We start from the raw sequence: 16,492 nt of genomic DNA on the forward strand, positions 1-16,492 counted from the left end.
TACCAATAGTCATGTACAGATGTGAGAGTTGGACTATAAAGAAAGCTGAGCACCAAAGAATTGATGCTTTTGAACTATGGTGTTAGAGAAGACTCTCGAGAGTCCCTTGGACAGCAAGGAGATCCAACCAGTCCATCCTAAAGGAAATCAGTCCTGAATATTCATTGGAAGGACTGATACTGAAGCTGAAACTCCAATACTTTGGCCACCGGATGTGAAGAGCTGACTCACTGGAAAAGACCCTGATGCTGGGAAAGATTGAAGGCAGGAGGAGAAGGGGACCACAGAGGATGAGATGGTTGGATGGCATCACCAACTCAATGGAGATGAGTTTGAGTGAACTCCAGGAGTTGGTGATGGACAGGGAGGCCTGGTGTGCTGCAGTCCATGGGATCACAAAGAGTCAGACCCAACTGAGCGACTGAACTGAACTGAACTGATGGAGAAAAAGTGAAAACTCCTGTTTGCAAAAGCATACTTCAGTTTCACATCTGGGAAGCTTACTTTGAAAGCAATCACTAGTTTGTTAAAAGTGATGTAACCTTCACCTTCTGACACCACAGAACAGGAGAAAACCCTCCTGGCTCACTCTGTCGACCACACAGGCTAGGGTGGAATGCACCTTAAGATATCTTTGGGTCATACCACTCTTATGTAGACAAGAACAATGAGACCTGAGAGCTAACCTGACTAAAACTAGCCACCTTCTTAATAGCAAGGATGGGAGGTCAACAAAATAATTCCTTTACACCCCTGTTCCTTCCACAAATGGTTCAGAGTCTTAAAGCGTCAGGATGAGGACTCTCAACTTTGGGTTGTTAATCTAAGAACTTACCCACTCGACTCCAGCTGCCCTGGCTCATTATTTTGTTCATAAGATTTTATGTAAAAGATAAATTAAAAGCTGACTCATGATTTTTCAAAAGGACTCATAAAGAAGTTTTGTTTAGATACTTTTGTTTTGTTGAGATAAATCTCCCCATGGAGCTTTCAAAAGAGAATTTTATTTAAAAAAAAAAAATCAGTTTTCATGCAACCTTTCAAAGTAAATCTTCCTTAAGGCTTTCGTTTCACTCAGTATTCATAGGGATTAAGTTAAAATATCCCATCAGATGGGCAGATAAAACTTGATTCAATTCAACAGGCATTTATAGATTACCCTTGAGTTGCCAGGTGCAAGCTGCTGAGAACCCAGAGATGAATTTGCAGTTCTGCCTGACCTCAGAGAGCACAGTGTCTAATAAGGGAGACTTAGAAAGGCAAACCTAGACAGCGTATTAAAAAGCAGAGGCATCACTTTGCCAACAAAGGTCCATCTAGTCAAAGCTACAGTTTTTCCAGTAGTCATGTACAGATGTGACCGTTGGACCATAGAAAAGGTTTAGCACTGAAGAATCGGTGCTTTTGAATTGTGGTGCCAAGAGGACTCTTGAGAGACCCTTGGACAGCAAGGAGATCAAACCAGTCAATCCTAAAGGAAATCAACCCTGAACATTCATTGAAAGGACTGATGCTGAAGCTGAAGCTACAATCCTTGGGTCACCTGATGTGAAGAGCCGACTCACTGGAAAAGATCCTGATGCTGGGAAAGATTGAAGGCAGGAGGAGAAGCGGGTGATGGTTGGATAGCCTCACCGACTCAATGGACATGAGTTTGAGCAAAGCAGTTCTCAAGATAGCGCCAGGAGATAGTGAAGGACAGGGAAGCCTGACATGCTGCGGTCCCTGGGGTCTCAAAGAGTCGGACACAACTTCGAGACTGAATGACAGCTAGGAAGGCAAACAAAATCAACGTAGGACTAACAACAGTGCTGCAGTAGAGTCACGTGTAAATGCTATGGAGACAGAGAAGGAACCTATTTATCTGGTGGGAGGCAGGGTGGAAAGGACAAAAGAGCTTCAGTGTGAAGGTAAAGCTGACAGCATCTTTATTTCAGTGTTAAGAAAGCAGGTTTTTCAATAATGTAGTTTAATCAGAAAGATAACCACACTGGCTTCTAGAAGGTCCCACCAAAAGTCAGTAATGGAAACAGAGCCTGACCCCCAATTTTAAACGTGTTCCCATAGTTCTCTTAAGAGAGAGTTAGACTCTCACTTCTCTCTTGATGGATAGATGAGTAGGTAGGTAGGTAGATAGATATGCATACATAATGTATAAATATATACATGCATGTCACATATACACATGTTGTTTCCTCTCAGAAATTCTTTACTCTGAAAAGAAAGACAGATGCTTTCCCTTATAGTTCCGTTATAGTTTTTCATTTTTTTATTTAATTAATGTAACTAGCATTTATTTTATTAGTCTGCTCAGCACCTTCTTTGTGTACTTCCATTTGTTACTCTCACCCTATGAGATAGTTACTATTATCATTCCCATCTTAACAAAAAGACAGTGAAGGCCCAGAGAGGTTAAGCAGATTGGTAGAAGTCACACAGCAAGCAAGAACTAGAGCCAGGATTTGAATCCAGTTCTGTCTGGCTACAAAACCTTTAACACCCCAGTGCACTGCCTCCTTTAGTGAATAGGGCATGAGCAGGGGGCATCTAGAACCCAGGGGTAAGTGTGACTACTGAGAAAGCAGCCTGTCCCCACTTGTGGGAGCAGCTGTTACTGACATCAGCGTCCTGATGTCAGGGTCTCAAGAAAGAAGGAGGATCCCACTGCTGTAAGAACCAAACCCCTGAGGCTCCTTGCAGGAATTTCTCTCTCACAGCCACTCTCTGGAAGCCAGTTCCCTTTGCCATCTCTGGGGTCCTCACTTGGTTTGATATTATCAAAATCCGTTTAAGTTTCAACAGCAGATTAGCAGGCTCATGGGTGCCTATTTCCTGCTTCTTTTTCATATCCTGTCATTAACCCAGCAACCCCTGAAAGCCCAACAGACATGAGGGAAAGTTCATTTTATTAAGTGTAAAGATTAATAATTTCTTTAAAATTCTTTCATTTTTAATGTGTTTCTTTAACTTGTTGCCAAACTGTGACTGATTGCTGGGCTTATATGTGGCCTTTATAAGAGGTCTGTAAACTATTCTTCCCCAGAGGTTTTTTTTTTCCTGCATTACTTCTTTACTGCATCCTTTTTATTGTATCCCTTCTTCCAAAAGGCCTTAATTGGGGGGAAGGGGAGCCCATCAAAAGCAGCATTTTTAAGCACAAATGTATTTTTAATTTATAATCATCAGAGCTTCTGATCAAGTGGTGATAAAAAGTTATTCCCCCCAGGTATGTCATTATGTCAGCAAAATAAACACCCCTCTATTGAGTCTTAGATAGTTTTTATTTAGTGATTGTCTCGTGCCAAAAAGTACTCTAAGAGCATAGACTAAGTTATTAAATTCTTTTAACAACCCTGTGAAGTAATAATAATTCCCAATTATACAGGTGAGGGCACTGAGGCCCAAAGAAGGATACCCATAGCAAGTGTCAAAGCTGGGATTTGAACCAAGGCGGTCTCAGTCCAGAGTCTCTGCCTTACATGTGATGCAGTGTTCCTCCACCTCCACAACCTGTTAGGCCACATGAAAATGTCTGGGGAACACGTCATCGAGTCCCCATCTAAAGAGCTGAACCAACAGGACTCACTAGTTTCTTTTCTTCCTAACTGTGTCTTGTGATGGAAACTTCCCAACTTCCTGTGGAAGCCCATTCCCCATTCTAGAGGTCAAGCGGGTCCTCTTAAGGTCCAAACCAGGGTGCCTCCTACTTCATTTTAAGCCCCTGTTTACTTTGTATTTGCTCCACTATTGAACTATTATAAAAGGGAAAAAAATAACTTTACACCCGCAAGTCACTCTGCTGTTTTTCTTTTATAATTTAGATATAGAAAACCTTCAGATCCAAGAATGTCACCTCTCCATTTTCCAGATGGAGAAGCTGTCATTCATGAGTCATTTACGAGTCTTGTCTTGACTGCAGTGGCCAGATAGTAACAGAGCCAGGGTGGCTAAGTCACTAACCTTTCAGGCTAGTCTTCTGCAACTGCATGATCCCTCCTGACCATCCAAACCTTTTGCAGTGGATTGCAGCCAAGTACAGATGAATATATTCAGAGGAGTCTATCCATTACAGAATGCAGGAAGGAGCCTGCTTCCCCTGCTTTGCCTCTCAGGCTGAAGTTTTCAGATCCACAAGGCCCCCAAAGTGATCAATCGAAAAATGAAAAGACCCTCAAAACCCAAAATGTCTTCAGTTCTTTCTGTATTTGATTTCAACTGGTTTAGAAGATCTTAAGAAGATAGGAGATTGTGGTTTTATATTTCAAGTTCAGAATCCATTTGAAGGAATCACAAATGACCTATGTGAAACCAGCTTCCAACAAGGTTTTATTCCCATTTTAGAGAGGAGATTAATGAGGCTCTGGGAAATCAATTAACTTGCTCTTCTTGGGCAACTACTAGCAACTCCCAGCTTTTTCTTAATTCTATTTTTGTAAAGCAAACCACCTTCTGAAGTGCAGGTGACCCTGGCTGGTTCGTTGTTATTAAAAAATCCTCTTTTAAAGTAGGATTTTCTGAAACTCCTATTACTAAAGTTCTGAAGGATGCTGAGTGTGTGCAACCAATGGTTTCTATATAGGTCATTTCAAATAATGCAACAGAGATGCACCAGTGTTACCATGCAAGGGGTATGGTTTCCACATGATTCTTAAGTCCCTCCCTCGAGCAGGGAAGAAGTGAAGAAGAGAAGTCACTCAGTCATGTCCGACTCTTTGTGACACCATGGACTGTAGCCTACCAGGCTCCTCCATCCATGGAGTTTTCCAGGCAAGCGTACTAGAGTGGGTTCCCATTTTCTTCCCGACCCAGGGATCGAACCCAGGTCTCCCACATTGCAGGCAGACACTTTACCGTCTGAGCCACCAGGGGAAGCCGCTAGCGGCAATATTGGGTCAGCCTGAGAGCAAGCCAGCATTTTCTGTTCAGTTATTTTATTTACTTTGGACTGATTTTTATTCACTGATGTCTGTTTTTTTCCTTTTTCAATTTATGAGAATGTCAGAGTATATTGGACTTGTTTGTGGCTGGAAAAAATAATTAAAGGCTGCACGAATTACATTTCATGCCAAATTAACATCACTCTCCCCTCCCCTGCTGATGATTTAACATCCCAGTCCCATTTGGGGTGCTGGAAGCTTTACATATACTTGTCAGACTGTAACTCTTATGATAGTTGATCAGTAAAGAGCAGTCACAGAAGTTCAGGAAGCGTTGTGCCAATATTTCGGATGCCCTGGGGTATGTGTTTCTATGTTTCTTATTTAAAACCGAAATGGTTTGTTTTGTTTTTCGTCTGCCCTGTTCTCTGTTGTTGTGCGCAGGCTTCCTGTAGTCATCTTGAGCAGGACCTACTCTCTAGTTGTGGTGCTTGGGCTTTACATTGCGGGGCCTTCTCTTGTTGCAGAAAACAGGTTAAAGGTACGCAGGCTTCAGTAGTGGCAGCACGTGGGCTTGGTAGTTGTGGCACACAGACTCAGGACTCCACAGTAAGTGGGATCCTCCTGGACCAGGTATCAAATCCGTGTCCCTTGCATTGGCAGGCAGATTCTTAACCACCAGATGACCAGGAGAGTCCCTAAAATCTAAATGTTTTAAGCTGTGACCTGAAGAGAAATTTGCCATGAATTTCATCTTTATATATATATATATATATATTTAAATCCTAGCATGTCATCAGTCGGAAATGTAGAGCCAAATAATGGGTACACATGTCACCAACTTGATGTCAATTCCTATTTTCCAGTGCCCTGGTCCTTGAAGAACAGCAGCATAGACAGTGGCGAAGCAGAAGTTGGTCGGCGGGTGACCCAAGAAGTCCCACCAGGCGTGTTTTGGAGATCGCAGATTCACATCAGTCAACCCCAGTTCTTAAAGTTCAACATCTCCCTCGGGAAGGATGCTCTCTTTGGTGTTTACATAAGAAGAGGACTTCCACCGTCTCATGCTCAGGTAGGACCATGCTTGATATAGCCATGAGTTTAAAAAATACCACTGCACACCCACTGAAGCAGCTATAATGAAAGGACGGACAATAATAAGTGTTGGTGGAGATGTGGAAAAATTGGAACCCTCGTACATGGTTTGTGGGAATGTAAAATGGAGAGCCATTGTGGAAGGAATTCAATAGTTCTTCAAAAAGTTAAAGAATTACAGTAAGTAAGTAAGTAAGTGTTAGTCGCTCAGTCGTGCCCGACTCTTTGCGACCCCATGGACTGCCACCCACCAGGCCCCTCTGTCCATGAGATTTTCCAGGCAAGCATACTGGAGTGGGTTGCCATTTCCTTCTCCAGGGGATCTTCCCCGACCCAGGGATCAAATCTGGGTCTCCTGCACTGCAGGCAGATTCTTAACCAACTGAGATACAAGGGAAGCCCAGTATGACCCAGCAATTGCATTACTAGATATGTTCCTACAGAGAACTGAAAACTTTCTCATTTAAAAATATACATAAATGTTCATAGCAGCATTTATTCGTAATAGCTCATAAGTGGAAACAACCAAAATGTCTATCAATTGGTGAGTGGAGAAACAAAATGTGATCTCTCCATACCGTGGGATATGATTGAAACATAAAAGAGGATGTAATTTTTTAAAAATAAGAATGAAATATTGTTACATGGATGAATCTTGAAAATGTTTTGTGAAGTGAAAGAAGCCAGATACAAAAGGTTACACAGCACATTTGTTGTTCAGTTGTTCAGTCATGTCTGACTCTTTGCTACCCCATGGACTGTAGCACTTCAGGCTTCCCTGTCCTCCTCTATCTCCCAGAGTCTGCCCAAACTCATGTCCATTGAGTCAGTGATATCATCCAACCATCTCATCCTCTGTCATCCCCTTTTCCTCCTTCCCTCAATCATACCTAGCATCAGTGTCTTTTCCTATGAGCCGGCTCTTTGCATCAGGTGGGCAAAGTATTGGAGCTTTAGCATCAGTCCTTCCGATGAGTATTCAGGGTTGATTTCCTTTAGGATTGACTGGTTTGATCTCCTTGCAGTCCAAGGGACTTTCAAGAGTATTCTTTAGCACTACAGTTTGAAAGCATCAGTTCTTCGTTGCTCAGCCTTCTATATGGTCCAACTCTCACATCCATACATGAATACTGGAAAAACCATAGCTTTGACTAGATGGACTTTTGAAGGCAAAGTGATATCTCTGTTTTTTTTAATGTACTGTTTAGGTTTGTCATAGCTTTTCCTTCAAGGAGCAACTGTCTTTTAATTTCATGGCTGCAGTCACCATCTGCAGTGATTTTGGAGCCCAAGAAAATAAAGTCTGTCATTGTTTGCGTTGTTTACCCATCTATTTGCCATGAAGTGATGCGACTGGATGCCATGATCTTAGTTTTTTGAGTGTTGAGTTTTAAGCCAGCGTTTTCACTCTTCTCTTTCACCTTCATCAAGAGGCTCTTTAGTTCCTCTTCACTTTCTGCCATAAGGGTGGTGTCATCTCCATATCTGAGGTTATTGATATTTCTCCCAACAATCTTGATTCCAGCTTGGGTTTCATCCAGCCCAGTACATATGATGTACTCTGCATATAAATTAAATAAGCAGAGTGACAATATACAGCCTTGATGTACTCCTTTCGCAGTTTTGAACCATCCTGTTGTTCCATGTCCAGTTCTACCTGTTACTTCTTGACCTGCATACAGGTTTCTCAGGAGACAGGTCAGGTGGTCTGGTATTACCACCTCTTTAAGAATTTTCCACAGTTTGTTGTGATCCACACAGTCAAAGGCTTCATTGATTCATAGTCAATGAAGCAGAAGTAGATGTTTTTCTGGACTTCTCTTACTTTTTCTATGATCCAACAGATGTTGGCAATTTAATCTCTGGTTCTTCTGCCTTTTCTAAATCCAGCTTGTACATCTTGAAGTTCTTGGTTTACATACTGTTAAAGCCTAGCTTCAAGGATTTTGAGCCCTATCTTGCTAGCATGTGAAATGAGCACAATTGTGCAGTATTTGAACATTCTTTGGCACTGCCCTTTGAGTTTGAAATGAAAACTGACCTTTTCTAGTCCTGTGGCCACTGCTGAGTTTTCCAAATTTGCTGGTATATTGAATACAGCACTTTCACAGCTTCATCTTTTAGGATTTGAAATAGCTCGGCTGAAATTCCATCACCTCCACTAGCTTTGTTCATAGTGATGCCTCCTAAATCCCACTAGACTTCACACTCTAGGTGAGTGACCACACCATTGTGGTTATCTGGGTCATTAAGAGCCTTTTTGTACAGTTCTGTGTATTCTTGCTACCTCTTCTTAATATCTTCTGCTGTTAGGTCGATAACATTTCTGTCCTTTATTGTGCCCATCTTTGCATGATGGTATCTCTAATTTTCTTAAAGAGATCTCTAGTCTTTCTCATTCTATTATTTTCCTTATTTCTTTGCACTGTTCACTTAACAAGTCTTTCTCATCACTTCTTACTGTTCTTGGAACTCTGCATTTAAATGTATATCTTTCCTTTTCTCTTTCACTTCTCTTCTTTTCTCAGCTATTTGTAAAGCCTTCCCAGACAACAATTTTGCCTTGTTGCATTTCTCTTTCTTGGGGATCATTTTGGTCACCGCCATAAGACTCTATTTATGCTATCTGGAATAGAAAAATCCATAGAGACAAAAAGGAGATTAGTGATTGCCAAGGGTGAAGGAGGAGGGAATTGGGACTGACTGCTAATAGCTATGGGCTGTCTTTTCTGGGTGATGTAAGTGCTCTGAAATTAGATAGCAGTGATGGTTGTACAACACAGTGAATATACTAAAAACTACCAAATTGTAAATGGTGAAATTTATGTTATGCGAACTATTTCTCACAAAAAAAAAAAAAATTGATTACTTCCCTACCTGATGTAGTTAGCTTATCCAGACTAGATCTTTGCTAATCATTGGGTACTTTTTGTTCAGGAATTTTGGTTATTTGTTAAAGTATCACTAGGAGACAGCCCACTGTGTTTGACAGGAGTGATGTAACTTTAACCAATATTCAGCAACCATTTATCTGTGGCTTCCCTGTTCTTCCCTGTACTGAGTTCCCTGGGAAGTGCTTGACATTGCACACGTGAGAGTATTCCCTGCATTGGAAATGAAGAGATTGGATTATATTATGGATTTCATTATTTTTCTTCTCATCCCTCCTGGTAGAGATTTTCTTAAGCATCCCACTTGGGATGCATTAACCCTCATCTAGTTTGGTTTCCTTTTCCAGTAAGAATTGTGTATCCTAAGGAAAACCAAGTAGTGTTTCCTGCCTCAATTTGCTTTCAAATCCAGCAAATATATAAAGAAGTCCATTAGGAAAATACGCCAGTGGAGAGAAAAACACCCTTAACCACGCTTTATATCCAGTCAAAGCTAGCTTTCTAAAACATGTGTTGGAGAGGTATTCATCCAGAAAATTCAGTGGAAGAATGTAAAGCTTTAAACCCATTGACAAATGCAAAGCAGGCCACCATTTCTTTGTCTTTAGCTTATAGCAGACATTGCTAACCGAGGACTGTACTTTTTCCTCACTAAACTCGGTGCACAGATGCCTCCAAGAGAGCCCTCAAGGCAGCCACCACCAATTGACCAGTGCTGGCCCTCAAGATGAAGTTTATTTGCAGTCCCATCTTTACAGCCTGAAACAATCAATATAAGGGACTAAAAGGAATGTTTCTTTTCTGAGCACGGAGGGCTGTGTAGGATTTTAATACCATATACAGCCCATGCTGTAGGGACCAATATGTAAAGTGGTAATCAATAAGTCCTCCTCCAACCATCCATCCAGAAAAATATTTATTGGTCTAGGCGCTGATTATCCAGAGGTGAGTTAACATAGCCCCTGACCAAGCAAAACTCATGATACAAAAATCACACCTGTCCTTCAGAGATTCCCTTAAGAGAAAGAGAGGAATTCAGCTAAGAGGAGTCCCCAAGGCATTTCGGTAACTTTGGCCAGGAGCAGGGAGTCGGTCTGGGAAGTTATGCAAAGTGTTAAGAGGGTCTCCCTGACCTTCAGACTCCACCGTTTCTACGGTAGCATAATGAAAGATTGACAGCAGTGAAATCTGCTTGTTGGCATTATTCGAGTAAGTAGGAACATGCCTCTGGGCACAGCTGAGCATAACTTTCCTCTTAGCCTCTTGGACACCAGGAGCTTTACTGGGGGGAAAATGTCCCTTTTCGACCTTGTTCTGAAGCACTGCTGTCCCCCTCCGCTTGCATGATCTGAGCAGTCAGAATCACGGAAAAGCCAGTGATCATGGCAAGTCAAGTCAGTAACTCTCTGAAACTGACTGATGGTGGACAGCAGGCAGGAACATGCTCTACCCAGGTTCCCCGCTGTTCTGACATTCAGGACTCACACCCTCCATGACAGTGTCTCTCCTCTTTTTGTGGCTGCACCACGCTGTCCATCGCCTGCCAAGCCAGTGATTGTTCTAGTGATCGTTCTCTCAAAATAGCTCCACTCCAGGGACAGCCCCATCCCATTTCTCAAGAAGAGAAATGAATAGGCGTGGGCTGATGTGCACCGAGGGTTGCAGTCCAGCTGCCAGTCTGGGAGTTGAGCTTGACGTGGAGGGTCAGGTAAGCGAGCTGTGGTGCAGATGCTTGGAAACGCACAAGACAGCTACAATACAGGGGCGCTTCTTTAAAAAAAAATAGAAAGAGGGGGGAAACTGACTCCCCACGCATATTCACATTCATTTGCTGTTATTACGAGCACTCGTGTCCATTTGACGAGTTACATTTCCTGGAGGAGATGGCGCTTAGCCCCGCGCAGGGATAGGCGACTAACTCACGTCTCAAACCATTATAGAATTTCTCATTTCTATTGGCATATTCTATCAAGGAACATAAGTTCTATGGGGATTGGCAGACTAGCCAAGGTGACTCATTTGAGCTGAAAAGAGAGAAAGAGGAAGAAGTGGGGAGGGGGAGGAATGTGAAAGTCTCTCGGCTGCATTGCACGAAATAGCTCTGCTTAAATTTTATTGAGGATCGTGCTCTGACCAAGTGCCTACAAGGTTTAGTATCCTTGTCCAAGGATATTAAATACAGAGGAGAATCCTTTCTTACCTGTTTAAATTTCCCAAAGAATCAGAGTCTGTCCCAGTTGACTTTTTGAAAGTGGCTTTCTATAGAAACGCAGAGGCAGTGTGGCATAGAGGAGAAAGTACTGGAATTAGCGAGAAAGCTGAGGATGAAGGTGCTTCTGTGTATTAACCAGGTGTCCTCGGACGTGCACGTTAATCTCTCTGAGCCTCAGTTTCCTGGTCTACCTGTTGCTGTAGTTCCATCTCCCAGTGTTGCTGTAATTACACCTCCCCCCACAGAGGTAGGAGGGGAAAACACTTTGTAAATAGAAATACAATATAAAAATATGGTACACAAGTGTCTCATCGTGCTTAGAAATCCTGCATGTCCCTAGCCAATACTGTCTATCAATAAGCAATTATGTAAATATAGGTTTTTAAAGTAAAATTAATTGGCTCATTTTTTTCTTCTTATCAAAGGACAAATTGTTTTCATTACAAAAAATTTTTTACAGCACAGAAGAACAAAAGGAAAGTAAAAACACCCATAATTGGAAGCAGTCCCCTTTTTCTAAATATTTATACAGAGTTTTTGCTATAATAAATCAGTTGCAGTTTAAAAAAAAAAACAACTCAGAATCTGAATGGTTTAAAACCATGGAGGCTATTTCTTGTTTGTATCAGTGGTTCTCGACTTAGGGCAATTCTGCCCACTGCCCTTGCAGTGTCTGGAGATATTTTTGGTTTTGCCCTAAGAAGAGGTTACCCCAGGCAGGTAGTGGCAGCTAGAGATGCTGCTAAATACACACAGGAGAACACTCCACAGCAACCAGCCCCAGAGGGCAAAAGTGCTGAGGTCGGGAAACCCTACTTCACATATTCATTTCAGGTGACATTGGACTTTGCTCAATATCAGTCTCATTCAAGGATGGGGAACTGTGGAGCTTCCACTGTCAGGAACATGACTAGTACTGTATCGCAAAGGAAAGAGAAGATGGGTGAATTATGCACCAATCCCTAAAATCTTCTGCTTGCAAGCATCACATATCATTTAAGCCCTTCTCCTATGGACCAAAAGCAAGTCAGATCCTAACTTCTGTGGAGCAGGAATTACATTCCTCTGGTTGGTGTTCCTGAATGGAGGGGCACCAAATATCCCAATGAAAGGCCCTTATGACTTACAGTAAAACTTTGGGAGACCTGTCCTCATGGCTAGTCTTTGTGTACACTCTTCTTTTCCTGAAAGCACCTCTTAAAGATTTTATATGAATTGCCAAATTTTCCTTCTGAAAGCTTGTATCAGTTACCCTCCATACCCCTAGAGAAGGAAATGGCAACCCACTCCAGTATTCTTGCCTGGAAAATCCCAAGGACAGAAGAGCCTGGCAGGCTACACTATGTGGGGTTGCAAAGAGTTAGACGCAACTGAACAACTAAGCATGCACACATGCACACACATACACACACACTATACTCTTCTACCACCAGCAGCAATATATAAGTGTTCTTTTTATTTACTTTAACTCCTGTATAAACTGGATATTATCATTGTTTAATTTGTCCATTTGAAAGATAGCTATTATATTGTCTTTTAAATGCAGCATTTTCATACCCTGAGTTTCATTTTTTTTAAATACCTAGACATAAAGGAAAAAAAAAAAAAAAGAGTCAGTCAAAGCCACTCTCAACCTACCAGCTCAAATTCTTATGGGGCTAGTGTGTGTAAGGTAGCCTAGTCCATCTTGCCAAGTATTTGAAATCCTACCAACCGTGGCAGGTTTGCTTGACCCCAGTTTTAGAAAGGAAGCAGATGAGACTTAAAAGTCATCATCATCATCTGACCTGGCAGCAGTACTGGGGATCAAAGGAGATCTCAGAAGCTATTGATGCAAGTGAGACTCTTGGGTGGTTAAGGCAGGGAGCAGGTTTGCTTGACAGTTCATCACTGATTGCTACTGATATGTCAAGCCAAGTAAAATCCTGCATGAGAACAAGTCAGTAATCGGCAAATTAGGTACATGATAACCGGAGCCAATAAGATACAGTTATTGCTGGGGAGCCCTGCCGGGACTTCACCTTCTCCACAATCCTGTTTAGCAAATCTCAAAAATGCCTATTTCATCACTCAGACTGATGGAACCATGAGTCCAGTCACTTCCAGTGGCAACTTGAAAGTGTGGGGTGGACTTCCAGCTCCAGCTGTAAGGGTTTATTAGAAGGAAGTAGTGAGGATTAAATGATGCTAAGATAGATGCAGACGCCGTCAGCCCCAGTACTTTACCCTAAGATGTGTCTGTGGGGTGGGAAGCAAAACAATCCACACATTCATTGAACGATAGAAGGGAACTATTTAAGAGACCACAAATTGCCCCATGATCATACCAAATAAGTGCAAATATGGCAGATTAAGCATGTACAGACCAAGATCAAATGAGCTGAGCAAACATTCCTGTTTGTCCTCATCAGTAGAATTCTCCTAAATGACATTTTTTTAAAGGCAGATTTATAGATGGTGATGAGTGGTGTTAGCTTTTTCCCAGCTCAGTCTATCCCTCTCCAGTTCAGGGCATTATCTGAAAATGAATTCTCTCTTTCCTTGTCCTCTTCTTCCTTTCCTTGTCCTCTTCTCTCTTGTCCAAGCAAGTCAACTGTACATAGTTTCCCTTAGAGACGATACTAACTGCATCCCTGGGTCACCTGGGATGCCCGCGTGTTCTGAGCAGCCTGGTTCTGTCGCTGTGCCCCTGTCCAGTGCCCATTGCTCAGTCACACAGGCTCTCCTTGGATCTCACTCATCCTGCAGAACTGTGTTCGGTGATCTTATGGGGATCCCTCCCCATACCAGGTTTGGCTATCAGCTTGCATAATCACCACATTGCATTTTTTTATTTACTTGTTTGTTTTTAATTGAAGGATAATTGCCTTACAAAATCATGTTGGTTTCTGCCAAACATCAACATGAATCAGCTATAGGTGTATATATATATATATATCTCCCCTCCCTCTTGAACCTCCCTCCCCCACCCTGATCCCACCCTTCTAGGTTGTTACAGAGCCCCAGTTTGAGTTCCTTGAGTCATACAGCAAATTCCCATTGGCTATCTATTTTACATATGGTAATGTAGGTTTCCATATTACTCTCTCTGTAAATCCCACCATCTCCTTCCTCCCCCTACCCTGTGTCCATAAGTCTCTTCTCTATGTCTGTGTCTCATTGCTACCCCACAAATAATTTCATCAGTACCATCTTTGTAGATTCCATATATATGTGTTAGTATATGATATTTGTTTTTGCCTTTCTGACTTACTTCACTCTGTATAAGAGGCTCTAGGTTCACCCACCTTATTAGAACTGATTCAAATGTGTTCCTTTTCATGGCTGAGTAATATTCCATTGTGTATGTACCATAGCTTCTTTATCATTCTTCTGTTGAAGGACATCTAGGTTGCTTCCATATTCTAGCTGTTGTAAATAGTGCTGCAGTGAACATTGGAATACATTTGTCTTTTTCAATTTTGGTTTCCTCAGGGTATATGCCTAGTAGCGGGCATTTTAATTTTGTTTTAGGAAGGGGAATATTTTTACAGGCATGTTTTTCAGACCCTTCCTATACTTGAGGTATAGAGAAAGAGTTTGTGAAACCAAGAGAACCTTGGTTTCTTCTGTATTGTATTAAAAGTGCTTTTGGAAAGGTCTTTCTCAGGAGACCCCTTCTGATTATCTGGTAGCCTCCTATGGGAATGGAAACTGCCATTTAAATCAATGAGTATCCTCCTGGGCAGTCACCAGTCAGGAGAAATCTCAGGAGGTGCTTGAGTTTTACAAGGGAGCTGGTATTGAGGAGGGTATATGGGGAGGACACATTGAGTATTTTTCCAAAAAGGCATTGATTTGAGTACATGGAACTCAGGGAGAAAGACAGAGAAAGCAGGAATGAGTAAGAGGGGATGGTACCAAGCCACATATTTTGACTGAGCAGAATCTCAGAGGTACTGTAATTCAAGAGTTTCAAGTTTTCTAGGCAACGACCTTTATCTTAAAGTGGAATCTTATGTAGAACTCCATATATAAAACAGGTTGTGACAGTTTTATTAGCATAAGTATGGTTTATAATTCAAATCCATATTTATTGTTGTAATGTTTTAATCTCTGTGTGCATATGTTTCTTATATGTGTTTACTATATGTGTTTTAATCTCTGTATACATGTTTGTATGTGTAACTGTATATAATACATAGAGATAGAGACACCAAAAGAGAAACTAAATTCATAAGGTTGGTCACCTGTAGGAATAGGTGAGGAAAAAAGGACAGAATTAAATTTAAAGAGTATTTTTTTATCCATAATAAAAACATTAAAGGTAAGGTACACTCTTCCCCATCTGCAAGACACACACACATTTGTGTACCCATACAATGACTGAAAGTAAATGTGACACAGTGTTAACATTAATTCCAGTGGTTGAACTATGGGTAATTTGTCACCATATTCTTTATGTTTTTCTTAATTTTAAAAATCTCTCTCTCTTTAGGAAAAGTGGATCTGTGACAAGCTTGAGTCTATTTTGAGTAAAACAAGCATTAAGAGGTTATAGATGATGACTCTAATCTTATATCACTGTCAGGATTCAATTTATTTATGTACTTTGTTTTGTTTGCACGGTTTTGAGAAAAATCACAGTGAATGTATATAAGTAGTTGCAAAGAGCCACTGTATTTTTTTCATCATTTCCCTTACAGGCTCTGGCTAGTCTTCAATTAAACTGATCCATGAACTTGAAAGAAGAGCAATAGAAAATAATCATTTCAAGGTTAAATAACGTAAAATATCTAACTATTCACATCTCTTGCCTCAGATACAGAAGTAGAAAGGTTGTACCCCAAACTTAAGCTATGAAACTCTTTATTTTAAAAAAAAAAAAAAAAAACACTATTCTGGAACATGCTACGTGGTTTTTTTAAATTGAAGTATAGTTGATATACAATATTATGTAAGTTACAAGTGTACAATATAGTGATTCACAATTTTTAAAGATTGTGCTCTATAGGTACTATAAACTATTGGCTGTATTCCTCATAGTTTATGGTATATCCTTGTAGCTTATTTTATATGCAATAGATAGTACCTCTTACTCTCCTACTCCTGTATTTCCCATCCTCCCTCCCCTCTCCCCACTGGTGACTACTAGTTTGTTCTATCTATGAGTCTGCTTCCTTTTTGTCACATTCACTAGTTTGCTGTGGTTTTTAGATTCCACATACAAGTGATATCATACAGTATTTGTCTTTCTCTTTCTGACTTATTTCATTTCACATAATGCCCTCCATGTCCATCTGTGTTGCTGCAAAGGACAAAATTTCCTTCTTTTTATGGCTGAGTAGTATTCCATTGTGTATATGTATGTATATATCTATCAAAGTATATATATATACATGCACACCATATATTGATCCATTCGTCTCTTGACAGAC

General features: G+C 41.1%; 1 protein-coding gene across 3 annotated transcripts in view; it reads left to right on the forward strand.

Annotated features, from left to right (window-relative positions):
* TENM2 (teneurin transmembrane protein 2) overlaps window positions 1-16,492 on the forward strand; it is a 1,754,865-nt gene that overhangs the window by 1,522,240 nt on the left and 216,133 nt on the right. For all 3 annotated transcript variants that reach the window (XM_081504400.1, XM_081504402.1, XM_081504401.1), the window contains one exon: window positions 5,744-5,949. In XM_081504400.1, coding sequence (XP_081360526.1) covers window positions 5,744-5,949 — 206 coding nt within the window. The remainder of the gene's footprint in view (window positions 1-5,743; window positions 5,950-16,492) is intronic.

This window comes from Giraffa tippelskirchi, chromosome 6 (assembly GCF_054371585.1).
Source record: "Giraffa tippelskirchi isolate mGirTip1 chromosome 6, T2T-mGirTip1v1.2.pri, whole genome shotgun sequence".
Taxonomy (NCBI): Eukaryota; Metazoa; Chordata; class Mammalia; order Artiodactyla; family Giraffidae; genus Giraffa; species Giraffa tippelskirchi.